General features: G+C 36.2%; 1 protein-coding gene across 9 annotated transcripts in view; it reads right to left on the bottom strand.

Annotated features, from left to right (window-relative positions):
* Positions 1-26,928, bottom strand: part of DCAF6 (DDB1 and CUL4 associated factor 6) — a 158,033-nt gene that overhangs the window by 44,844 nt on the left and 86,261 nt on the right. For all 9 annotated transcript variants that reach the window (XM_044673605.1, XM_044673608.1, XM_044673606.1 and 6 more), the window contains one exon: positions 5,653-5,770. In XM_044673605.1, coding sequence (XP_044529540.1) covers positions 5,653-5,770 — 118 coding nt within the window. The remainder of the gene's footprint in view (positions 1-5,652; positions 5,771-26,928) is intronic.

Raw genomic sequence — 26,928 nt, 5'->3', positions numbered from 1 at the left:
AGAGAGAGAGAGAGAGAGAGAGAGAGAGAGAGAGAGAGGGAGAGGGAGAGAGAGAGAGAGAAAATATGATAATCTGGTAATTTAGAGGAGTAGTAATGACTTTACATACAAAGGGAAAAGTGGGGCAACTAGGTGGACAGGAGGTCCTGGATTCAAATCTGTAACCTCAGTGACGCTGGGGCAAGTCACTTAACTCCAATTGCCTAGCACTTGTCCTTCTGTCTTGTAACTGATATTTAGTATTGAAAAGGAAAAGAAACTTTTAAGAAAACTATTAATTCTATATTTCTACTACCAATATTTCTTTAGGGCGTAACACGCTAAAAAATAAAATGTTTTGACAAAGTAAAAACTGTTAGCAAATACAAAAATTAGTGACTGGTGTAAACCTGGATGATTTCTGAAGAAAGGGAAGCTATATCCAGAATGAAAGATAGAAATTTAAGTGACTTCTAAGAAAATCTTGAGATAAGGGAAACTTATTTTTTATTTGCATTTCTCTTATTTTTAGTGATTTGGAACATTCTTTTACACAGTTACTAAGAATTTGCCATTCTTCTTTTGAGAACTATTAGTTCTTACTTTGACCACTGCTCTAATGGGGAATTGCTGTTGTTATTTGTCCTCAATATCATGAAGTCATGTCTTGATTCTGGAATTGCTACTAGTGTTTTACACATATATGTATGTTAATTGTTTACACATTTTGGATCCCTAACCTTTATCAGAGAAATCTGATACACATACTTATTTTCCCCATTGGACTATTTCTTTTATCCTAGGTACATTGATTTTGTTTGTCCATAAGATTTTTAGTTTCACACATCATTACTTTTTATCTTTTGTAATTGTGATTATCCCTTGTTTGCTCAAGAACACATCTCTGATCTATAGCTTAGGAAATAGATGATTTGCTTCTCTTCTAATTTTTTGTGGCATGATTTTTAATATTAAGGTCACATGTCCATTTAGAATATATTGTAGAAGATGGTGTAAGGTGTTGATCTAATTCTAATTTCTGTCGGATGGCTTTCCAGTTTCACCAACAATTTTTAAAAAAAATCCTTATCTTTCATCTTAGAATCAGTACTGTGTATTGGTTCTAAGGAAGAAGCATGGTAAGGGCTAGGCAATGGGGGTTAAGTGACTTGCCCAGGTTCACACATTTGGGAAGTATCTGAGGCCAGATTTGAACCCAGGACCTCCTGTCTCTAGGCCTGGCTCTCAATCCACTGAGCCACCCAGTGGCTCCCCTTATCAACAATTTTTAAGAAAATAAGGAGTTTTTTCCTAAGTTACTTCAATTTTTCTAGTTTATTGAACCACTGGGTTATTAAGTTCCATTGTTTCTGATTCTTCCTTATCTGGCATGTTCCATTGATCTACGCTCCATTTTTAATCAAAATTAAATAGTAGTCACTGATGACTACTGCTTAATAACATAGCTTGAGGTCTAGAAGTGTTATTTCCCCATAGTACCAATGTCTTTTTATCATTTCCTTTGAATATTAGATACTTTTATTTTTTCCAAATGAATTGTTATTATTTTATGGAAGCAGTAATAATAAGGGGGATCTTATTCCCAATAACTACAAAATGCATAAAATATCTGACAATCAGTTGTCCAAAGCAATCAAAATACCTATGTAAACTCAAAGAGTTCTAGAAAGAGTATATTTGTTTTACTCATATGATTGCTTGAGAAGGTTCTACTATATACCCTTATCACAAGGTGCTTGCTCTTGGTGTTAGAAATACTTTTTATAATATCAAAAAGAGTCCCTCAAAGTCTTACATTTGTTAGTTTTCAACATAAATAAATATTGTATTATCAAAGACAAAATTTTCTGCATCAATGGAAATAATTGTGTAGTTTTGAATGTTTTTGTTTTTAATATGATTATCTTGATAATTTTTCTGACATTGAACTATCCTTGTACTTATTCCTGGTATAAATCAATCTTAGTAGTGATGAATTTCTATAGTCTGGCAGTATTTTATTTTAAAATGTTTTAGTTGATATTCACTAGTGATATTGGTCTATCATTCCCTGTGTTTACTCTTTCCTGGTATAGGTTTTAGGATTATATATTATCTCATAAAATGAATCTGGTAGAATTTTTTTTTCTTTTTCTTTTTCGAATAAGTTGTATAGATATAACGTATTGTTCTTTAAAAGTTTAACAGAATTTTCTCATGAATCCATGAGGGCCAGGCTTTTTCCTTTGGCTGTTCTGATAATTATTTTGTGTCTGATTTTGTTGTGATTTCACCTTGTTCATTTGCTATTTTGATTTTATTTTCTGCCTTTTAATCTGGCTAAAGGTTAAGCAATCTTATTATTCTTTTAATAAAAACAACTTTTAGTTTTCTCATTCTAGAGTTTTAAAAAAATTTCCAGTTTCTTTCTTGTTTAATTTTTAGCATCTTCTCTTTAGTGCTTATTTTAGGTTGGCTTTCCAATTTTTAAAATGCATTTTCAGTTTATTAAATCCTTTTTTCTACGCTGACAATATCTATTTGTAGGAATATGATTTTTTTTCTTGAGGATTCCTTTAGTTGTACCACAAAAATTTCAGTATGTCATTTCATCATTATAATTTTTTTCAACCAGTTATTGTTTCTATTGGTCCTCTATTACACATAATTTCCATTTTGGAGAATTTTGAAATTTATGAGGTTCAGAGAAAATGTCTAGTCTCTTATCTTGATCATATGATCCAGAAATTAAATGATTCTTTTATAAGAAATCAATCCTTGTGATTAACGGATACCAACATAAAAATAATGGCAGAAAGCACAGAAAAGAAACTAGAAAAAAATGCTGTGAGTTGTAATTTCAATTAAAGACCAAGGGTCAGGACAGTCAAGATGGTTTAAATATGTTTAAAAACAGTTTGAGAACCTTAAAACGCTATTTCTAAAAATCTTATTAACTACTAGAAGATTTAACATATTTTATTATAGGGGTTTATGCAAGTACATGCATATACAGTACCTCTTTAAAAAATACATTAAGAGGCCAATAACCAAATGAAATAACATTTTCTGATGCTAAAAAATCTGAATAGACTAAGTGGTGTAGTGATGTACTCTGAGTAAAACCTGCCTGCTTTTATCCAAGTCATTACCTCAAAAACCGAGAAAGAAAATTCCAAGGTAAGAGAAGTATAGAGTCTCTAGATATGTTCAATCTTCATATTATTAGACAGTATTCTAAAAATATTAAAGCAGAGAATTTGTAGCAACATATGCTTTTATAGTATCACTGCTAATTCTTTAATGACATCTAGGAGCTTCTTTCCTTCTTTTAAGTTAAAATACCAGAATTATTCTTTCATTAAATATGTTAAAATTTAAAGGATTGGGGGCAGCTGGGTAGCTCAGTGGATTGAGAGCCAGGCCTAGAGACAGGAGGTCCTAGGTTCAAATCCAGCCTCAGACACTTCCCAGCTGTGTGACCCTGGGCAATTCATCCCATTGCCTACCCTTACCACTCTTCTGCCTTGGAGCCAATACACAGTATTGACTCCAAGACGGAAGGTAAGGGTTTTAAAAAAAAAATTTAAAGGATTCAAGACTTTTGTTGTGAAGGTATTTCCATTCTTCTATCTTTTAACTGATGGTCTTTGAGAATTGTTATAGTTGAAAAGTTCATCAACCTGTGGCCAATCTGGTGATAAGCTTCTCTGAATCTAGCAAGGCTTGTTCTTGGACAAAACACGGCTAGCAGCCAAGCTAGCACTGAGCTAGTATTTGAAGACTTTCCCACTTGGTGAGATTTGTCTGAGATTGTGCTCCCTTGGCACAGACTTTGAGAGAAACTTCCCTGCCATAATGGAATAGGACATTGGCAGAGGTCAATAAAGTATTGAGGAATTCTGTCTGAAATCGCCTAATTAGTTTTCCTGCTAAATTAAGATACTGGAAAAAAAAGGGGCAGCTAGGTGGCTAGTGAACCATGTCTGGAGATGAGAGGTTCAGTACTGACCTCAGACACTTCTTAGCTGTGTGATCCTGGACAAGTCACTTATCCCCAATCACTTAGCCCTTACCACTTTTCTACATTGGAAGCAATATTTTAGTACTGATTCTAAGACAGAAGGCAAAGATTTAAAATAAATAAATAAAGACTGCATAGAAATTATGAAAAAATGGTTTGTTGCTGGATGCCAACTACAGTTATGGCTTTCCTTTACCAAGCAACCATAACTATTTAGAACACATGATAAAGTTAGAAAATAAAGAAAAATAAATCTCTAGGTAGTTAAAATAGAGCTCATAAAGTTTACATACTAAAGTCTTATGCTTATTACTCAGAAGAGTACCATAAGCCATTCTGTTTGCTTTTGGAATAACAAGCTTTATTATCTAACATCTCATTCCATAATAAATTAGAAGTTGCTGAGCTAAGGACATGTGTACCATTGAGGTAAGCATTCTGACCAGCAGTAGGAAGAGAGAGTGAATGAAGAAAGAAGTCAGAGAAGTTGACACAAGAACTCAAAAATCACCTAAGTTTGAAATCACTTAACATTGGGGTTAAGAAAACCTTGACACAACTGAGCCTCTTGAGCATATTAACTATATTATATTACACATCACAATATAATTATCGATGCTCAGAATACTTAAAGAAATACAATTAAATAGATGTGTTCAGCACTTACTATTTGAAAGGCATTGTGGTAAGCACTAGGAAGTATATAAATATAAGATGCAGTTCCTGCCTTCAAGGAATTTCTTGTCAGGTAGAAGGGTCAAAACAAACAACAATACACCACAAGACAAGCTATTATAAGTACCATAAGGGCAGAGGGGAGAAAGACAATGGGAAAGAGGAAGAAAAATAACATCTGATTGTAAGAATACCAGAAGGCTTCATAAAGGAGGTGGCATTGTAGCTGGGTAGAGTATGACTTTGACAAGCACATATTTGGGCCAGGAAAGAATTCCAGGTTGAGAGGACAATGTGAGCAAAGGTACACTAAGAGGAAACCACAGGATATGTTTAAGGAGCAATGAACTAGGTGATTTTGGTGTGGTACGAATATTTAGAAATAATGCTGAAAAAGGGTTGGGTAGAAGCAGCTAGGTGGCTCTGTAGATAAGAGAGCCAACCCCAGGGATGGGAGGTCCTGGGTTAAAATCTGGCCTCAGATACTTCTTAGCTGTGTGACACTGGGTGAGTCACTTAACCCCAATCATCTAGCTCTTACAGCTCTTCTGCCTTGGAACCAATACTTTAGTATGGATCCTAAGACAGAAACTAAGGGCTAGTAAAAAGGGAGAAGAAAAAAGGGTTGGAGGCCAATATTATGAAAGACCTTGAATGCCACCATGCTGAGGGCACACTTGGAAGGCTAAGGAGCATCACTATTGGTTTCTAAATGGTAAATGACTCATCAAGAATAGGTTAATTGTAAAATATTTCCATCAAAAATAGTTATAATGAATATTTTCTGGCATGTAAACAGAAAGTTGCAGATATGTGGAAAATTTACTTACTATAACTATTTCCCAGATAATGCCAGAAAATAAGGTTATTACTCATTAGTAATGGGAAAACAAAGCAAAAACAATTTTGAAAGTCAATTTTATACACAATTCTTCAGAACGACAAAACATTTTTTTTAAAAAGGCTAAACTTACCACTCATCTGTGAAGTCCAGTTTTATGGTGCTTGTGGTTGTTCCTTCAGTGCTGTAGTGTAAACTTAAAACTGGCTCACCTGTCCCTGGTCGTGGGCTCAGCTTTTCACTACTGTTATCTGAAAATGGTGTGTAACAATGTTTGAAAAGGTTTCTGTAACTTCAATAAAAAGATAGCATTTCTTAAGAGTTTATATTTATTAAATGAGTTTTTTTTTTTGGCACTACCTTTTTGAATTTTTTATGGTCCCAATTAAAGTGCAAGAGGAAATGTTGTATTAGGTCAACATTATTGAAATTTAAAAGTTTTCCTACAAATATAACTACTGGCACTTTGAAATGGCTTAGGGTCAAATTCTACTTTTAGTTATAGGTACAAAACTCCTGGGAACTCAAATGGGAGTCACATGCACCAGATCATGGGGCCTTAAGGAACTGAGTGAAATAAACTGATAGAGGATATTAATCCTTTAATATATATTCTGTTCATCTAAATGTCTTTATGCTTTAGTTGAGATAATAACTGCATAACAGTATACTAACTGTAGCAATTATGGCATTAAATTCATCAGAATTAGTAAACTAGTAACATGCAAGAGCATTAGAAAGAAGCTGTTAATATACTGAAAACTTTTTACAAATAAACAAATGCCATAAAATTATTGTGACTACTTTCAAATTTAGGTTTTTAATTCAAGAAAAGATTTCAAAACTAATATGCTCTTAAAAGAAAAAAGGAACAAAACAATTGAATGAATGCAATCATTTCTAAATTCCCCTTTGTCTTAAGATTATATTTTTGATGCTTGAAAAATGTATAATCCATTCATAACTTAGCCTCCTCACTGGATTGATTTTACAAGGAATTATAGTTCCTCACATTATGGAAATATCTGTGATGTGACAGATCTGGCATGAAGGCAATTGGCATTTATCTACATAAAGATATAGGCATAAACATGTACACATACATATATGTCCAATTTATCAAATCACCAACAAGTAGTGGATCAAAGCATGGAATTCTGCTAGGTTCCTCATAGCAATTTAAGGCTGAACATTCTTAAAAGTAGAAATCAATCCGTAACACTTCAAAGCCAAAAGGAATGAGCCAAAAGGCCAAAATGGATGTTCAGAGATAAAATAAAACACTGCTTGCAAGACTTCCCTTTTAAGATGAATAGTATTAAGAAACACAGGACTTTACTAGGAAAATAAATGAATAAGCAAACAAAACTGATGTCCTTTTATAAATGTCTTGCAGCAAATCTGTTTTTGAGATAACTGCAAAACATTTCAAAGACTAATAAAACCAAGAAGTTCCCTCTCTCTTTTAAAAAAAAAATCAAAATTGGGCTTCAAGGATGTGACATTTTGTCTCATAACAACAGATATGCATTTTTTTCACTTAAGGATCTCAAAACACTTAAAAATATTAATGAAGATTAATGAATGAAGAAATTTATAATCACAAATAGAATCATTGGTCTTAAGAGACAGTATAGAAACTGTACAATTTCATGGATGAAGAAACTAAGCTGCAGAAAGAGCAAGTGATATGTCTATAAGGCACAGGGTGCTTCTTCCATTATATCTCCCAGGCAGCCAACCAAAGCATAAGCTGCCAAGTCACATAAACAGGGTAAGGACTTGAAGGATTCAAGAAATAGCAAAGGCAACTAGTCTGGATTGATTCTTTCTTTATGGCTGACAATGCTTTAGGAAGGAAGAAATCAAGGATATTACCACTAATCACTCTTTTTTTATGGAAAGAAGTAATCTCAAATCAAAAGAGGATTAGGAGATCCTAAGGGTACATCCCTTTCTTCTTCTGTTAAACTTTCTAGTTGAAACCTCCTACTTAACCATACACTATCATAAAGTGTAAGGATCATACACTTTCTTCTCTCAATGGTTGTCTCTTCAGAAATGCAGCACTCCCTAGCACAAGGGCTAGTAATTAGAGGGATTTTTATGTCAGGTATCTAAAAAAAGTATTCACCATTTGATTATGAGAAAATGAACACTTAGCTTAAAATATGAAAGAAAATGAAATTTTCTTTATTCTGTTTCCTCCCTTTCTGAAAAAATACAACTTACTATCAGTTTTCCCCAACTTGCTACATTCTGAAAAACTTTTCACCAATATTAAAACACTGAGTACAAGGACAGATTATCTACAACATTTTGTTTAATAAGCACAAGTTGCACTTTAACAGTATTTGATTCTTCTAAATAAGTGTTTTCTATGGGTAGAAATCATAATAGAACTTTAAGCCTTTCTTAAGTAATGAAAATGCCCTGGGGAAAGCTTTTATTAACTCACTATACACCCTCTGTCCTATGTCCAAAACCAAATCAAATCAAACAAACAAAAAACAATGCGAGAGAGAATTTAGGTCACAGTTATCAAGAGCCTTGAGACTTAACTTTTGCTTTTTTTAAAATAAAAACTTCATCTATAATTTTCTTAGCCAAGTCCCTTAAACAAGGTTTTAGCTTAACAGAGATACTTGATTATAAATATCCTAATTCACAGAATCATGAAATCTTAAGAGTTGAGAACGGTTCCCAATTCTACCACACTCCAAACAACATTCATTTAGTCACTGCTTGGAAATGTGAGGTGGTCAGTTTCTTTTGTTTTACATTTTATAACATGAATCATATGAGAACGAGAAGACTTGTCCACCAGAAACCATCCCAATACTTGAAGGAAGCAATCAATATACTCTCTCTTCCACAATTGTCTTTTACTTCAAGGCTAAATATACCACTTCCTTCAACCAATCTCATAGACATGGTTTTGAGTCCCCTTATTATTTGGGATACTGTCCTCCAGAGCAGGGGTTCTTTTTCTTTTTTTAAATCCTTACCGTTTGTCTTAGAATTGAGACAAGTATTGGTTTCAAGGCAGAAGAGTGGTAAGGACTAGGCATTTGGGGTTGTTACTTGCTTAGGAACATACAGCTAGGAAGCATGTGAAACCAAATTTGAATCCAGAACATCCCATTTCCAGGCCTGACTTTCTATCAACTGAGCCATCTCACTGTCTCTCAGAGCAGTGGCTCTTAACATATTTTGTTGCATCAACTCCTTTGGCAAGTCTGTTGGTAAAATCTATAAATCTATGAACCTCTTCTCAGTCAAGCTTTTAAATGCATAAAACAGGAAACCAATTATATTCCAACACAGCCATCTGTCTATTTACCTATCAGTGCACAGACCCCCCAAATTAAGAACTCTTGCTCTATATGAACTGTCTTATCAAACTCTTCCTGAAATTCATTAATCATAATTAACAGTTTTATATGGGCAAAGTAAAACTTATTAGGAAAAGTTCATGGCAGATCGAGTTACCCTTTTGATAAGAGGGATTGGGAAAGTAGATCAACTTTCCATAAGTATCTATGATAGTGTGTCCCATGTAAGACTTCCTGACTGCCTGGTTCTCTTATTCCCTCCATTAACATAGAACAGGATTTGTGTGGTCCACTTGAGTACAAGAAGTATGTAAAGAAAAATTCCTTTCTCACCACATCCTTTACTGATAAATTCTTTTTTTTTTTTAACCCTTAACTTCTGTGTATTGGCTCCTAGGTGGAAGAGTGGTAAGGGTGGGCAATGGGAGTCAAGTGACTTGCCCAGGGTCACACAGCTGGGAAGTGTCTGAGGCCAGGTTTGAATCCAGGACCTTCCGTCTCTAGGCCTGGCTCTCAATCCACTGAGCTACCCAGCTGCTCCTTTACTGATAAATTCTTATGTGACCTTATATTATCAAAATCAGGGCCAGCTGGCGAGCAGCTATTTTCAAGCTCATGTGTGCTCTTTCCTTTTCAAACATTTATCCATTTTATTAAACCTGTGCCCAAAGGATGAGTTCATATAGCAATCAAAGGGACAGGTTAGTACATTTTCTATATAGAAGGAAAAAGACTTCTTTTCTGAATGATTCTTTATAACATTTACCCAGTTTGGGGGTAGGAGTATTTTATCTATTCAATCAGTAGTAAATCCACTTAGAAAGTGTAGTGTGGTTATTATTATGATAAAAATCACACATTCATTAATTACCTAGATGTTACATAAACTACATACAAAGGCATGCCCTAGAATATTCCTATTTGAAAATTTTTATTTTATACTGTTATTTTTTGTATTATGTGCCATTACAATCCATTTTGTTCTAAGTTCACACTTTACATCCTGCACCCATTATCAAACCATATTTTCTAAGTATTTACTCTCTAGAAGACTCTAGGCTGGGAGATAAAAAACAATGGCAAATAGTCCCATCTCTTAAAAGGCTTCCATCCCAGAAGAGAAGACAGGTATACAGAAGCACATATAAAATATATAAAAATAACCAAAAGCACATTTTGGAGGAATGGAAAGAAAGACTATCGACTACAAGATCAGTAAAGTCTTCCTGTAGGACTTTTTGACCTGGGTTTTGAAGAAAATTAGTTATTTTAGAAGGCCCAGGTGAAGTGACAGAATTCCAGGTAAGAACTACAAGCATGGGAAGCTTTGTAGGCCAATGGATGTTGGCCAGACTGGAGAGTGTGTGAAAGGGAGTAGTGAATAACAATAAACCTCGGAAGTGAGTTGGGGACAGGTTGAAAAGGCAATAAAAACCCAAATGGAGGTGGGGTTTGTATTTGGTGCTGCGCTGAGTGATGTAATTGGACCTGAGCTTAAGCATATCACTTATACCATCCAATATGATCCATTACTGATGCCAATATCAAAAACAAATTAATACATGTAAGTCAGAAATATTGTGGAGAACTTAGGTCTAATCAATCAAGTGTTAAATCTATGGCTTCAGAAGATTTTGGATCCCTAAATTAATTGGGCTTTAGATAGCCCCAAAGGACAAATTTCCCTAGGTTAGTCAGGATGAATGAGAAGCAATTCTCTCTATTGTTAAGGCTAACTTCCTACTTTATTTTTAGCTTATGAACTACAAGATCTCCATACCTCTCTCCAACTGTATTGGAAAGCAAATGATGATTCTTAGTGGGAATGCTTCTAAGGGGTGAATCTTCATCAAATGCTGACAGAAAACCTATCACATATATGACAGTCAAAAGACACATTTTATAATGGGAAACAAATGCTTGCTCGCTCTGCCTTAAACAGTGACCATCTAGTCCCCAAGATATAATTGCTAACTATCTTATTCAAATCAATGAATTGTAAGAGAAGCCAAATAAAAGAGTGGTCAAGAATCCTATTAGTATAGGTATCCAAATGGAAAGGGGCATATCTAATATATATCTGCCTTATTTAGAAAGAAAAAAGCCTTTTAAAAAAGCCTCCTATAACTTATCAATTGAGTTTTATATATCCCTTTCAGTTCAATTTTACAAACATTTATCAAGCATCTGCTATGTGTAAAGTCATTGTATAATTAGCATGGCATGGTGGGTTGGAAAGATGGCCTCAAAATCAGGAAACGCTGGGTTCAAGACCCAACTGAGGCATATTCTTTCTGCCACTTGAGTGTGACTCCCTTGGTGACTCCAGGCAACACTCCAAGACTACAAACTGTATAATTGTTGCTGCTCTGCCCTAGTTTAGGGATTTTCCTCATTGGGAAAGATCTTATGCTGTGAAATCACAGGTCAGGAAAAAAATGTGCAGTTGCAGGGTACTATGCAAAAATCCAGGATTAACAAGACAGAAATAAAATGTCTTGTTCTCAAGAAATTTACATTCTCAGGGGGAGTGATATTGGTAGAACCAGGGGAATAATACAAATATGGAAAAGTAAATACAAGATAATTAAATGATGCTAATTGAATAACATAGATCCTAATGACAGGAAGGATTCCAGTAAGACTTTCTGAGGTGATGGTACCTGAACTAAGTCTTAAAGACCTCTAAAGATTATTAAGAGATAGAAATAAGAGTGAAATCCTTCCCAGGGAGAGGGAGAAATTTGGGTAAAATCATGGAGATGGATTGCCTACTTGGTGGAAATGGCTGGTAAGCCAGTGTCCCTGGAACACAGAGGGCATCAAAGAGAATGATGAGTCTAAAAAGGTAGGATGGATGGAAGACTGGGATAGCACTTGATTTTGCCACGCTGAGCAGTGTAAATGGAATGATAAAAGACTGAGCAGAGAGCAATTTCAAAATGATAGTGGAGTAGAAGGTCAGGCAAATCTCTAATACCCAGGCCTCTAGTACCTTGGCACCAGTTCCTTTGCTTTACTCCAAGATGGAGGGCAGTGTGATGCACACTTGGAAGATGCTTTCTGTGGAGAGCACACGACTACAACTTGGATCTGAAGACTCTGGTCTTGGGGTCTGGTACTCAGTTAAGATATTTTTCTCTTTGCAAGAATTTCTAAACGCAATCTCTGACCCTCTAGGGCAGTGTTGGTGAGCCTATGGCACACATTACCAGAGGGGGATGCTCCCTTTCCTCTCTCCACTGCACCTGAAGACATTTCTCTCATTACCCATCCCTCTGCTCAGAAGCCCAATGGGAGCTCTTCTTCCTTCCCCTGTCTTGGGTAAGGCAGGGGACTCACATGCAGCGTGAGGGTTGCAGTTTGGGCACCCAGGCTCTAAAAGGTTCGCCATCACTGCTCTAGGGGTAAGGGATGGGAGAAAGAAAAAAGTACTAGAGCTGGGACCTAAATGCTAGTAGGTTGACTACATGGACCCGGGCAAGTTGATGGTAATAGAGGGTTATTTTGGTGTTTTCACAGATCGTAAAGACAAAAAGAAAAAGCAGAAATAAGTCATGCCTCCAGAGACTGCAACCAACATCTCCCTACCTTTCTTCAGCAATAAAGAAAAGCTTATGTTTGTTTTCTCAAATAGTTTAATAGTAACAGGCAGAGTTTATAGTGCCTCCACACATATGGAGTAAGTCCATATGACATGACAGTAAGTCTAACCCTGTCGTAGACACACTCTGAAGCTACAGACCCATCCTTCTAGGTGCAGTGATGGCAAATCAAAGAGTTGCTGCTGAGGCGAGGGTCCTAGTATGAATGGCACCATGCCCTTCCCACCTTACTTATTTCCCCATCACCAGTTGTCCTGACTTTTGTCTTAACACAGGACTTCAATGACTCTAGAAGAGAGACTGAGGTCAAACACTCTGCAAACCCTGCCTCACTTCATTCTAATTTGTGATTTTGTGATATTATGTAACATCACTCAGTGATGTCATTTTGGACTTCTTTGAGTATAAAAAGCAATAGCCATCACCATTTCCCAATAAACTTTGGTGCTTAATTATCAGGAAAGGAGGAGTTACTCTTCTCAGTTTAATGAATTTAAATTTAAATTTAAATTATCTGGTACCTACTAAACTAAAAACTTATACCCTCAGTAAGGTTATCCTTAAAGAGAAAGACCCATGCCAAACACAGGGAATTTGATGTAGCAAGTTCTTAAAACACATTTGTTAAATTGGTTTGGACAGGAGGTAGTTCTTCCTCCATCTATGGCTAAAGGTTTCTAAACTCCATCCCAGAGCAGAGGATGAAGCCTTGCCTATGGCTAGTCTCATTTTCTCACTATAGGTGACCATTTATGAGTTGAAATGTAGCAGCTGTTTTCATTTGTTACCGAGTGCTTTATACCTAACATCATATGCTTTTATTGTGCCAGACCTCTTCTTCCAGACCCACTACCCTCTGACAGGAAATGCATAAAAACAGAAATGGGTCAACTACATAGCTCTGCCAAAACCCATCTCACCATGTTTCCTTTGCTAAATGCTTTCTGACATCGGACCTGATTTAACAGATAAATGTCAGAAGCTGGGGTTTCTATACACACGGATACTTGTAAAGTGTGCAGAGTAAGTGCCAAGCAAGGCTGTCTCTGTGGGTCATCAATTTGGATTTTCTGGGAACTGCTGTCCGTAATTTGGGATCTTCTATCACCAGAATACTGGCATTCACAAGTTGTGCTGTCTCATTTGTTATTAGCAAGCAGCTTCAGATGCTTCAAAGTGACAAAGTTTCCCAAAGGCATTACAAATCTCTTCCTTTTCCCTATTTATCTCCTCTTTTTACACTTTCTTTAACAAAAACTGGGAGTAGGGGGAGAGTGTGTTGGAAAGGATCACATTGTATGTTCATAGCATACACGAGACATTCCTTGATATTTCTAAATCTACATTTTGCTTTACTGATTCAAATACTGTTTGGAGGGATAATAAAACAATGAATGCTGCAGGCCTTTGTATTCATTCTCTATAGATTCCAGGCAATTGTGCAACTGTAAAGATATAATCAGTTTTAGAAAATCATCTCTGAAAGTCTGTCTAGTCCTTTCTAATAGTTTCGTTAAGGGCCTCCTTGATGTATGTATAGATCAAGTGATGGGCAAACTATGGCCCATGGGCCAGATGCAGCCCCCCGAAATGTTCTATCAGGCCACATGACATTATTCCTAATCTGATTAATACAATGAGGATACAATATAATGAAACTTCGAAAGAGTTGCCTTAGAAACAGACTGATGATGAGCATTTCCTTTCCTTTGGCCCCATGCCCATCATTGGTATAGATCATTCTCAAGATTTTATAGAGATGAAAAAGATTAAGAAAGGTAAATTACAGGGGCCCTGTATATTGATACTCAGTGTATTGAGAGCCAGGCCTAGAGACGGGAGGTCCTGGGTTCAAATCTAGCCTCAGACGCTTCCTACCTGTGTGACTCTGGGCCAGTCACTTAACCCCCATTGCCTAGCCCTTACCACTCTTCTGCCTTGGAACCAATACCCAATATTGATTCTAAAAAGGAAAGTTAAATACTACGTGTTAAGTTACTTCCCATTCTCCAAAATCACATAATTCTTCAAATCTAAGAAGATTTTTTTTCCAATCACTAAATTTTTTAGACTAATTCTAATGACATGCCTTGATCCCCATGAAGTTATCCTTCTCAATAATGATTTTTAGTCCTAAAAACTACAGCATTATCTGATTTGATCCTTATGCCCTCTACTACTGTTTCTGGTCTCATCCACTCCTATCTCTCTCTGTGAGTTTCCACCTCATTTTCAAACTCTCTTATATCAGATAGTGGGCTCTTTTTTCTGCTAATATTCTACAAATATTCTCATCATAGTTAACGAAACAAAAACCTTCCTTGATCACACCATCCCCTAACGTTACAGTCTGGCATCTCTCCTATCCCTTCTATAGCCACGCTCCTGTTGTTAATGGACTTCCACTCGCTTCTCAAACTCATGCAATATGGTTACCCTACCACTGAACAGTAACTCCTTTCTCCATGCCATCAATCTCTCCCTCTCCCAATCTCTCTCTCTCTCTCTCTCTCTCTCTCTCTCTCTCTCCTTAGAATGCACTGGTTCTAAGGCAGAAGAATTGTTAAGGGCTAGGCAAAAGTGGTTAAGTGACTTGCCCCAGCGTCACACAGCTAAGAAGTATCAGAGGTCAGATTTGAACCCAGGGTCTCCCATCTTCAGGCCTGACTCTATCCCCTGAGCCACCTTGCTGCCCGCAATGATCTAGTCCTCCTCAATTTTGATCTCTTTGCAGTGTCTGACACTTGCCCCTAGGCTCTTGTGACTTTGCTGGGAGGTTCTCCATTCTCCTTTGCACTCTGGACACACATCTTGTCTCCTGTTTGGGAGGATCCATTCTGGGCCCTCTTCTTTTCTTTCTCTCACTCTGGCAGTGCTCTCATCAGTTTCCATTGGCTCAATTATCATCCCTATGTGGAAGACTCTTAAGTGTCTATTATTCAGTCCTATAGTTTTAAAATTACAATTAAGTTCTGCCCCCAGCTCTCTCTTCAGCTCTAGTCCCTCATCTCTATCTAGCGCTGCACATCTCTCTTCAGTATTGACAGGTAACTGAAAATCGACACATCCAAACTGAAGTCATTACCATAAGCCCACTCATATCCTGATTTCTCTATTTCTGTTGAACTCACTGCCATTCTTCCAAACACACAGGTTCACAATCTTGAAGTCATCCCCAACCCCTCACTTTCCTCCTCTCCCCCCAACACATCTAATTTATCTCCAAGTCTTGCCATCTTTACCTTCGTGAAATTTCTCCCATTGGATCTTTTATTTTCTATTTACACAGTCACTGCCCAGGTCAGGCCCTCATTGGATCTCTCCTGGATTATTGCAAATGCATCCTAATTGGTGTCAAGTTTCACCTTTCTCTAATCTATTCAACTGCACAATGTTCCATCTCTCACCTCCATTCCCCGTATCTAAAATGAACTCCCCAGCCCTGCCTGCAACCTCTCTCTCCTTTCAAGGCTCAGCTCATGTGCTATCTTCATAAGGCCTCTCCTGATTCCCAAGTTTCCTCCTTCTTTTTACCAATAATGTATAAATCTTTCTTTGGTGTATATCTTGTTTACTCATCTATAAACCTACTGTATCCCCTTAGAAGAATGTAAGCTCCTTAACGGCAGAAATCACCTCACCGAAAATTGGACATAGTAACACCAATATTGTATAATGATCAACTGTGAAAGTCTGGCCTCTCTCTGCAATACAATGATCTAGCCCCATATTGGTGAAGATGTGGCATGGGTGTCGGGCAGCATGGAGGGGGCTACTTTCCTCCCCTTCTCCATATGCCCCATCCCTCTGCTCAGAAGCCCAGTGCGAGCACTTCCTCCTTCCGCTGTTTGGGGTAACGCGGGGGCTCACAGCAGCTTGAAGGTGCAGTTTGGGTTCGCCAACACTGATCTAGGCCAAATCTGAACAACTTATGGCAAAGAATGCTATCCACCTCCAAAGAAAAAACTGTTGGAGTTAGAACTGCATGGCATTAGAATGAAGATCAAAGCAGACTACCTTTCATGTTAGTCTATTTATGGTTTTATTTTGGGGTTTTGGTTCTATATGAGTATTCTCTTAAAACAATGACCAAAATGGGAAAGTTTGCACAATAATATGTGTATAACCCAGATCAAATTGCATATCATCTCAGAGAGAGGGGAGGGACAAAGGGGAACAATTTGGATCTTATAATTTCAGAAACCTATGTTGATAATTGTTATTACATACAATTGGGAAAATAAAATGTTTGAATAAAAAATATATACATATATGTAATATGTATTATATATAAAAGAAACCACCTCACTTTTGTATTTGTGAAACTGATGCTTGGCACAATGCATGGCATAGTAGGTACTTGATAAATGACTACTGATCAAATGATCAAGATAGTCTAAAGAAGATAAAAAAACACTAAAAATGTGGCAAAAAATGAGTATGTATAAAACAAAAAAAAAAAGGTGACCAATGACATAAATTAATGACCAATGTACTTCCTTTCTCTCACCTGAATATAAGCAACAAAGATTATTAAATAAAGTCAAGAGATATGGGAAATGAAAAAAGACTTTTAAAATGGATCAATGGTAAGAACTTATAACTCTTCACATAGGGAAGAAAGAACTTTGCCAATGAATCTTTAAGAATTAAGTGAGAGGGGGGGGCAGCTGGGTAGCTCAGTGGATTGAGAGCCAGGCCTAGAGACGAAAGGTCCTAGGTTCAAATCTAACCTCAGCCACTTCCCAGCTGTGTGACCCTGGGCAAGTCACTTGACCCCCACTGCCCACCCTTACCACTCTTCCACCTATGAGACAATACACCGAAGTACAAGGGTTTAAAAAAAAAAAAGAATTAAGTGAGAGGTAATTCTGAGAATGAAGAGTTTAAAATCAAGTCTAATTTCAGTAATTGTTACCATTCTCAGATTATTTTCTAGGCACATAACATCTACCCATAAAATACTTGTTCAAGGAATAAATAGGAATAAGAAATCATCAAACATTCATTGTACATGGCAACATTAACTGAGGTCCATTGAACATTCACAACAGAATAGGAATTTAACAGCAATTCAAAGCACACTGATGAAATGTGGTTATTATATTATTATCGGAAGTTTTAAGTTTTGAGACTAAGTTATTAATGTTAACTCATTTACATGCACAACATATGCTGCACTAATATTTTTCAGTTTGTTATTCCTCTGTAGCTTAAAAATTGGGAAACTAGATATTTGGTTTCTGTACAGTTAATATATGCCTTTTGAATTCATAGATGCCCTTATTAACTTAAAAGAAAATCTATTCATGCCTTAAAAAAGTGATACAAAAATAAATGACATTTATATTTTTGAAATTAATCAATTAACACTTTATATAATTCTTTAAAACTAGAATATTAAGAGAGTGACAATAGATGTTCAATTGGTTCCAAAATAAGGAAGGAAACAAGCGTTTATTACATACCTATTATGTACCAGGCACTATGCTAAACACTTTATAAATATGGTCTCACTTGAGTCTCAAAACAACTCTGGGAGGTGGATGCTATTATTATAATACCCTTTTTATAGCTGAGGAACTTGAGGCAGACAAAGATTAAGTGACTTGTCTAGGGTCACACAAGTTTGTGAGTGTCTCAGATTGAATTTGAATGCAGGTTTTCCTGACTTTAAGCTCAGTGCTTTATCCACTGTATCACATAGCTGTAAGTTGCAAGTACAGCATCATTATCTTCAACTTACACTATTATTATCATCATTAGCAACAGTAGTAGTACCAACAAAAATGATAACTATAAAATAATAAGTATTAACTAGAGAAAAATTCACTTCTAAGCCTAGGGCAGAATGGTTTTCTGCTGGACACATACAAAGCTTTCCAAAAACTTTCATAGACAACACTTTTCCCTTCTTCATATGAGAAAAGTTATTCAGTGAGAAATACTTTGCTGGTTACTTTGTAGGTGTTAAAATAAGTGAAGGAAATAAGCCAACAGGAAGATGATTCTGGAGGCCTTCCAAAGCAACCCAGGAAAGGAAAGAGAAAAACCACCTGGCTACAGAGGGCACTCAAAACCAGGTCATAGAAAGAGGAATAGCTATATTCATAATACTTAATCTAGGAAAGTGTAGTAAAGCACTGCTGAGAGGCTCGTGACAGCTTTCACAGAGATGTTCCCTGACCTTGAGGCTGGAATGAATGTGGGAGGTCCCATCTCCCAGAAGACAAGACCAAAGCCCAGACAGATAACATGGTTTGTCTTGGTTCCTACAACTACTAAACAGTAGCACAGACATTAGAGCCAAGTCTCCTGGTTTTTGTCCCAGCATTCTTTCTACTACATTTCACTGCATCTCTAAGAAGGAACCATTGAGAGTATGGGTAGTGAAGTGTATGATCAGACTGGGATCCACAGGCAAAAATCACCAGACCCCAGATGTTGCCTCAGTATAAAAGTTGAGCTCCTTCTTACCGTGAGTTGTTTAAAACTGCAATAGGGACCACTCTGAAGCAAATGGTTTCTATTTCCAGAGCGGTACAAGAGACTGAAGATCAGCTTGGTGGGAATGTAGAAAGGTTTCAAACACCTTGCAGTAGCTATATTACTTAAACAACCTCTAGAGTTGTTTCCAATTTTGGGATCTCACTGCAGCAAATGGAAATCATTCTAACCAAAACAGGCTGTACATATGGAATGAAATGCAAGCAGCAGATATAAAACATAGATGGTTAAGAAAGAACAGTTTTTGAGTCATTTTGGTTTTAATGAACTAGGATAATGAAAGAATTGTGCAGTAGAATGGGCAAGGTGTTCGGCTCTATGATGGAGGTGAGGTTTAAAGGATGCTGCCAAAATTTACTAGTTTTAGCTACTGGCAACTAAGTGGTGCCATAGCACATAGAGCACTAGACCTGGCATCATGAAGTCCTGAGTTCAAATCTAGCTGTGTGACCCTAGGGCACTTAATCAGGTCAGCCTCAGGTTCTCCTCTGTCACAGGATAATATCTATCTCATAGGGGTGTTGTGAGGATAAAATAAAGCCATTTGCAAAGCACTATGTAAATGCTTATTATTACTACACCATGCAAACTTACTTAACCTCTCTAAGTCTTAGTTTACTCATCTGTACAGAGAAATAGATATTTATATTTATCTCATTGAACTGTGAGTGCCAAATAAGATAAAGCAAGCAAAGAACTTTGCAAACCTTAAAAGATCACATAAATGACAATATAAGGACTATAACTACTGGACTTTATGGCAAGTGCATGGTTCACTCACATGAAAATGAGTTAACTTTTTCAAAAAAAATCAATGATGAACATAATATTTAGTAGAATAAATGTATATTAATTAAAGAATACCTGATAGTTCCTTTAAAAATTCATTCTCATCATATGGGTAAGTATTTATTCCAAACCAAAAAAAAAAAAAAAAGAAATTTATATACACTGAAATACTAGAACAAAACACACTGAAAATCAAAGTTTTATATGCTATCTTTTTAATAACAGTGCCTGCTTTCAAGTGAAATCAATAAGAATTTATTGAGCATTTATTATATTCCAGGCACTTTACTAAGTACGAGGGATACAATAAAGGGGGAAAAAAAAAACAGCCACTGATTTCATTCTAATGGAAAAGGAAACATGTAAATACCTAGGTAATCACAACATACAAAGAGTAAGGAGAAGATAATTTCAGTGGGAGAGATATTCATGGTTTAAAATTATCTTTTCTAAAGGGGTAACTAGGTAGCACAGAGGATAGTAAGCAAGGCCCAGAGAAAAGATATCCTTTACCCCCACTGGTAGGTGGGGCTAGGGCCTTTACTGCTTGCTCTTCTGTCTTAGAGCCAATACATTATATTGATTCTAAGATGGAAAGTAAGGATCTTTACCCCCCCACCCCAAATACTAAGTTCAGAATCTTTTACAGTTGGCAATATCTTGATTATAGAAGTACTTAAAGAAGTGATTCTACCAAATGGCTAACGTAGGGAGCTGTCAGATATTTCAAATGGGTCCTAAAATTTGCTTTTTCCATTGTTAAACTAAAAATCATTAATTATTTATCTGCATAATAATAACTAACATATATATTGAACTTTGAAAAAGCATTTTGCAGTCATTTTATTCTTCTAACACTGCAAAGTTAGTACTGAGGCCAGCTGTTACCCCAAATTTACATATGAAGAAACTGAGTCACAACAATTAAATGACTGTCTTAGGGACACACAGCTATTAAGCAGATAAGGCAAAATTTAGTCTCAAGTCTGTCCTATTTTAGATCCAACACTATCTATTAAACATCACACTGCCTCATATCTATCTCAAAACTTGGAAAGCCATTCAGGGCACAATGCAAAGTATTCGGATTACAGATTCAGAAATCATAGAGATTATCTAATTCAATTCCCTCATTTTTAAAGAAACAGGTCAAGGGATGACGACTGATGTCCAAGATCACAAATCTAAGTAAAAATTGTTGAACTAGGATCAAGGATATGAACCCAGATTCTTGACTGCTCTTTGTTGTCAACATTAGTACACTAATTTTCTCTTTTTTTCATTTTGATTCTTAGAAAAGGATTTTGATCAAGGAAAGTAAATACTTTTGAGTCAGGGGGGAAGCTAGGTGGCTCAGTGGATAGAAGGAGAGATTTACTTTCTTGCTGTGTGACTCTGGGCAAGTCACTTAATTACCATTGCCCAGTCCTTACCACTTCTCTGCCTTTGAACTAATACACAGTACTGAATTTAAGACAGAAGGTAAGGGTTACTAAAAACAAAAACCTTTGAGGCAATCAAGGCACTGGGGTTTTAAATGTTTTTAGTTGTTTGGACTAAATTTATTCCACTTGACATATTTTTATGTGATATTTTTTCAGTCAGGATAAACAAGAAGTGTGTTCATTGCAATCAACAGCAATTGAGCTTGGGCATAGCTCATTAAAGAACAAATGTTTAGAATGACTTAAGATTATTAGTAATAAATAACAAGAATTATGAAGTTTACATTAATTTTCATTCTTCTAATATATGTAAGCAGTTTTGGTTACTAGTATAATGAAAAGAAATTCATGAAATAATATTGCTGCTTGACAATAAGAAATTTTAAAAGTCCAAGATAGCATATACTAAAAAAAAAAAAAAAAAAAAAAAAAAAAAAAAAAAAAAAAGATTAGTATTAAGTTACAATAACTCCAAATTTCAGAAAATATATTCTATTTTACTGGCTGGAAACAGAACAAGAAATCTGGCAAAATCTAAGAAACTGGATCAAGAGAATATTTAGAAGTAAGATATCAGAAATTCTGCTAGCTAAGGTTCTTACTTGATTTACATGTCAAATGAAACAGATAATCACACTGAAAATATGCTTAAAACAATACTGTCTCAACCAAAATGGAACACCTTTATGCTTAACTGTTGTTCACATGTGAAACTGAGCTATGGCTTTCCTTCTATTATTCAACCAAAAAAAAATCTCATATGCAGTATGTCCCAAATCAAACCAATTTTCTTTCTTCCAAATCTGTCTCCTCTCCTTTATATTTTCCTATTTCTATTACTGACATCAACATTATACCAGCTTCTTATGCTCAAGATCTAGTAATTAATTTCATTTGGTTTTCCTCTTCATCTTGTGTTTAATCAGATACCAAGTACTATTGATTGTCTGTTCATAGTATTTTGAATTTGTATTTACCCTTATACTGTCAGTATCCTTCTTGGAGCCCTAGTCATCTCTTAGTCTGTCTTTTGCAATGCCTTCTAATTCATCTCCCCATTTGTCATATATATCCCCTATCCAATCATAGGATCTTAAGTTTAGAGCTGGAAGAAATCTCAAAAGTCATCTAGTTCAACCCTATCATTTTGAAGATAAGAAAACAGGTGCAGAGTCCTATTCTATTTACTGCTATCACCTTAATCTTCCTACTGCATAGCTTTGATCCTATCATTCCCAGCTGTAATAATTAGATTAAGTCCACACTGCCCATCTTTAGATTTAATCACCAAAGGTGAGAGCACCTTCCAGTTCTGGGAGGTCCTTACCCATGTGCTAGAGTGGGTAATGAATCAGAATCAACCTACTGCCCCCTATGCTTCTAAGAAAACATCTACTGTGATTGGACATGCAGGCTAGGGGAAGGCACTGGAAGTAACGAATATGTGACCCCTTTAAAAGAGGGAATTGAGTGAGTGAGGCGGCTTCTGGTTTGGTGAAGGGTGAGGAGCTTTGCTGGTTCCTGACTAAGACTGTTCCACGTGGTGAGTTTAAAGCCTGAATCTTCCTGAACTTCTATTAAGAAAATTCTTTTAGTAGACTTGGTGAATGAAGTTTTGCTCTATTTACCTCCGGGCCTCAGGCCCTTTAACCCTCAGCTGAGGGTTAAGATCTACCTGGATTAATTAATGAGATAGATTCTTATTTTCTTCCTCTCTTTCTTCTCTCATGTAAATAAACTTCCATAAATGTCAATTGATTTGAGATTATTCTTAATTGAGGATTGACAATAGTTCAATCCTCTGGCGACCATCTTTAATATAATGAACCCATAAAACCCCTTTTTCACCCTTACACAGTTCAAAAACTTTTAAAAGTTCCATGTTACATACTGCATCAATAATTCTCTTGGCTTCTCAATTCTAGTCCTTCACAATCTGGCATCAACCTACAACTCTGTACTCTACATGTAAATCAAGCTAGATTAGCTTCCTTAGCAAATATGTCCTGTAATACTCTGTACGGCACTTATGTCTTTGCTTATGTAATTCCTGAAACCTAGAATGTCTTGCTATCCATCTTCTTCTGAAATTGGAAACTTCCTTCAAAGTACAATTCAAATGCCACTTCTTCCGGAAATACTTGCCTGATTTCCCACAGCTAGAAATGATCTTTTCTTCCTCTGTATATTCAGATAATCTTGTTTATACCTCTTACATACTTAGGCTACCTGTAATATTTGTAATTTATGCAAATGTTCACTTCTAAGTTTTCATCTTGAAGACAGCAACTATCTCTTTAGTATACTGCCTTGTACATAGTTGATACTCAATTTGGTGGATAAAAATTATAAGATTTTAAACCATTTCTATGTACCCTTGCTCAAATTCTTAGAAGGACGGAATCTTTTAACTAATAGGTATTTAATAAATGTTTGTTCGGGGGGCAGCTGGATAGTTCAGTGGAGTGAGAGCCAGGCCTAGAGATGGGAGGTCCTAGATTCAAATCTGGCTTCAGACACTTCCCAGCAGTGTGACCCTGGGCAAGTCACTTGACCCCCATTGCTTACCCTTACCACTCTTCCACCTATAAGTCAATACACAGTATTGACTCCAAGTTGGAAGGCAAGGGTTTTTTTTTAAAAAAAAAAAATAAATGTTTGCTCAATTGAACTGAGAGAGGTATACTTCCATTTCTAGGCTAAGCTCCTTTTCTGTCTTTGTAAGTTAATCCTAGAATTGAAAAATATCAGAAATCCTCAGGGCAAATAGATCAAGGAGGAGAAAAAAATGAGTTATGAGAGATTAACTTTGTATTTTAATTTCAAATAATTTTTATCAAAGGTTATTACTCTTTCACAAATATTGGTACCACTTGAAATAAGGCCAGAAAAATGTTCCATATAACCTTGTCCGATTAAAAAAACAAATCCTAATTCCCACCCTCCTGAAGAAAAACCTTTACCTTCTGTCTTAGAATCAATACTGAGTATTGGTTCCAAGACAAAAGAGCAGTAAGGACTAGGAAATGGGGGTTAATTGATTTTCTCAGGGTCACTCTATGAGGCCAGATTGGAACCTAGGACCTCTCATCTCTAGGTCTGGCTCTCAATCCATGGCCACCTAGCTGACATCCAGTTTGTAAAAAAATTTTTCAAGGGGGGAAAGAGGTTATTAAAAAATAAAAACAAACCTAAGACTACAATTGTTCTATTGTCTACCCCCTTCCTTTATCCGACACCCTTTTTGTTGGGCACTTGATGTAGGTGAGAGGCCAAGTGGACCTAATTTACCTAGTCAGCTTTGTATGGGTCTCTGATCATGTGATAATCACATTTGGCTATCCAAAGGTTAAGAAAGACCACTGATCCCAGCATTATCTTCCTATTTCCCTTAGATCAATTTCTGAAAGTGACTTTGGCTGAGTAATTTACAAAAGTATTTTCTGTCAAGAGGATGAAGCCCCGATCAACAAGAAAGATTCTGCCTGAACCTAAAGACTTAAATGAAAAACTATTATTGGAAACACTACACCCACTTCAGTAAGAGGTAAAAACCCTGTTTTATTTAATCATAAAACTCCCACTGTTTCTTTGATAATATAATGCATTTATGCTCACAAGGCATTATTAAGGATGCTTTCAACTGGAAAAAATGGCAGGCTGGTCATTTGGCAAGAATAAAGAGATAACAGCCTGGGGGACAGGGGGGTGTAATACAATGGTGCTTCAAAGACAGTAAAAGAACTTTCTCTGGAGTCATCAGGAAACTTGAACAGAGCCTTTTCTGGAGCTTTAATGGAAAAGTATAAATAAGAGTCACACACAAAGGGGAAGGTGAGAACGTGTTGTCAGTAGCATTGACAAAGTACGTTCATGGCAAACTGTAATAATTCATCACAGAAAAAAATCAAGTGAAAATTTCATTTCCAAATGCAGGGCATACCAATCAACTTACTTCTGCCCATAAATACCTAGAAAAACAAAACTGGCAAGTTCCAGTTCTACAGGAAAGACTTAAACAAAGCCTGAATGTTGAACAGTGAACAAAGACTCTGCCCCTTTGCCAGGGCCAGGCATAGAATAGACACTTGAGAAAGCTCATCACTCAGTGTTGCCCCCTGCTCTGATGAAAATGGCAATGAAACTCTTAACATAAAGTACATCAAGAAGGATGCACATTTACACTTTGGTTTTACAAAATCTTTTTTTACTGCAGTAGAAACTATACTGAAAATTACTTGGCAATTACGCTTAGATTACTTGGTTTTCTTAAGAGAAAGAACACACACATGCAGGCCGGCGCATGCACAGCCTCCAACTTCACTCCACATGACCAATTCAAAGCCTAAGTTTTGTACCTTCTGTGGACTTGATGCCTTATTAATAAAAAGGGAATGTGATCAAAAGACAGTGATACGTAGTAACCAATGACAGACAACACTGCATCAATAGTAAGGTTTACCAGATTTCGAAGTAATTTACTGTAATGTGTGTAGGCATGTATGTATATGTATTCCTATCTCCTGGTCACTTTTCAGGGCCTTTATCTTTCTCCTACTACTCCTTTCCTAACACAAAGAGATGTTCTAAGGATTAATAAGACAATGCCTATGAGGTCATTTTCTTAAAGAAAAAAACATTTTAAAATTTCAAAAACACAGAAATTTAGAAAATCTTCTATGCCATTATTAGATATATTAGTAAACTCTGGAAACAATCTCCAGCATTATAATCCCAATGTGTACAGCTGCCTAGTAAGTGAAGTATTATTAGTATTTTGTATAGCTTCAATTCAAGAGCATAGTCTACAAATAGATGAATTTGGCTTCAAACTACTTGCTAATATTGCTTCATATGTTGATATCTTTATGATTAACAGTTTCAGCAAAAAAGCCTTGCTAATAAGAAAGCATTTCTGGACAATTTATTATAATGTTCTATTTATGACTATTATAACTTTTCATGCTAATCTTCAGTATAAACTCATTACAAATAAATGTCCAAATGAATAAAACTAATTTCTAATACTCGAAATTCATTCACCAAATACAATGAATTCATTTCAGAAGAGAAGGAAAATCTATGGCAACCAAAAGACATCCCTGGTCTATGAATACCAATTGTTTTAATTTTTAATTGTTTTATAATGAGTATAGAATTCACAATTAGTTCTTTTTATCTTGGAATCTAGGTATTTGGGAGGAAAGGTGCTACAACAATGCCTCCTATATTCAAATACGAGAGAGGAATGAAATATTCCATAAAAGTGAAATTTCTAGATTTCTGAAGATTAAGCCTTTAAGAATTAAAGGAGAATCAAGAATATCTGATCAATGCTCTTTATAAATTGTAGTTATTTCTGGCTAGAAGTCCTTAAAAAATATACATATAGAACGGCCCGTTTTCTTAAGCAGAGAAACAGAGCCTTGCATGCCTCAAAGGCATCATTATGAACATTAATTATCCTCTACTGTACCTTCACCCCTGCCCTTCACCTGTCCTTAACTAAAAAGCCTAAGACTCCTTGGTTTTGACAGCTTTCTGTCCCCTCCTGAAAGTTGTCCCTTCTTTATATTCTTTTGCCTCTTTCTATCTCTCTAGAAATCGATTCCTCTCAGGGCTATAAATTCTGGCTAACCAGGCTTTGTCAAAGAGAATTCGTCTTTCACACACAATTTGCCGTAAAGAAGGCAAGGGGTTAGATCTTTTCTTCTCCTAAGACTGCTGA

Source organism: Gracilinanus agilis, chromosome 4 (assembly GCF_016433145.1).
Source record: "Gracilinanus agilis isolate LMUSP501 chromosome 4, AgileGrace, whole genome shotgun sequence".
NCBI classification, from domain to species: Eukaryota; Metazoa; Chordata; class Mammalia; order Didelphimorphia; family Didelphidae; genus Gracilinanus; species Gracilinanus agilis.
This window is presented reverse-complemented; position numbering and strand designations above follow the sequence as displayed.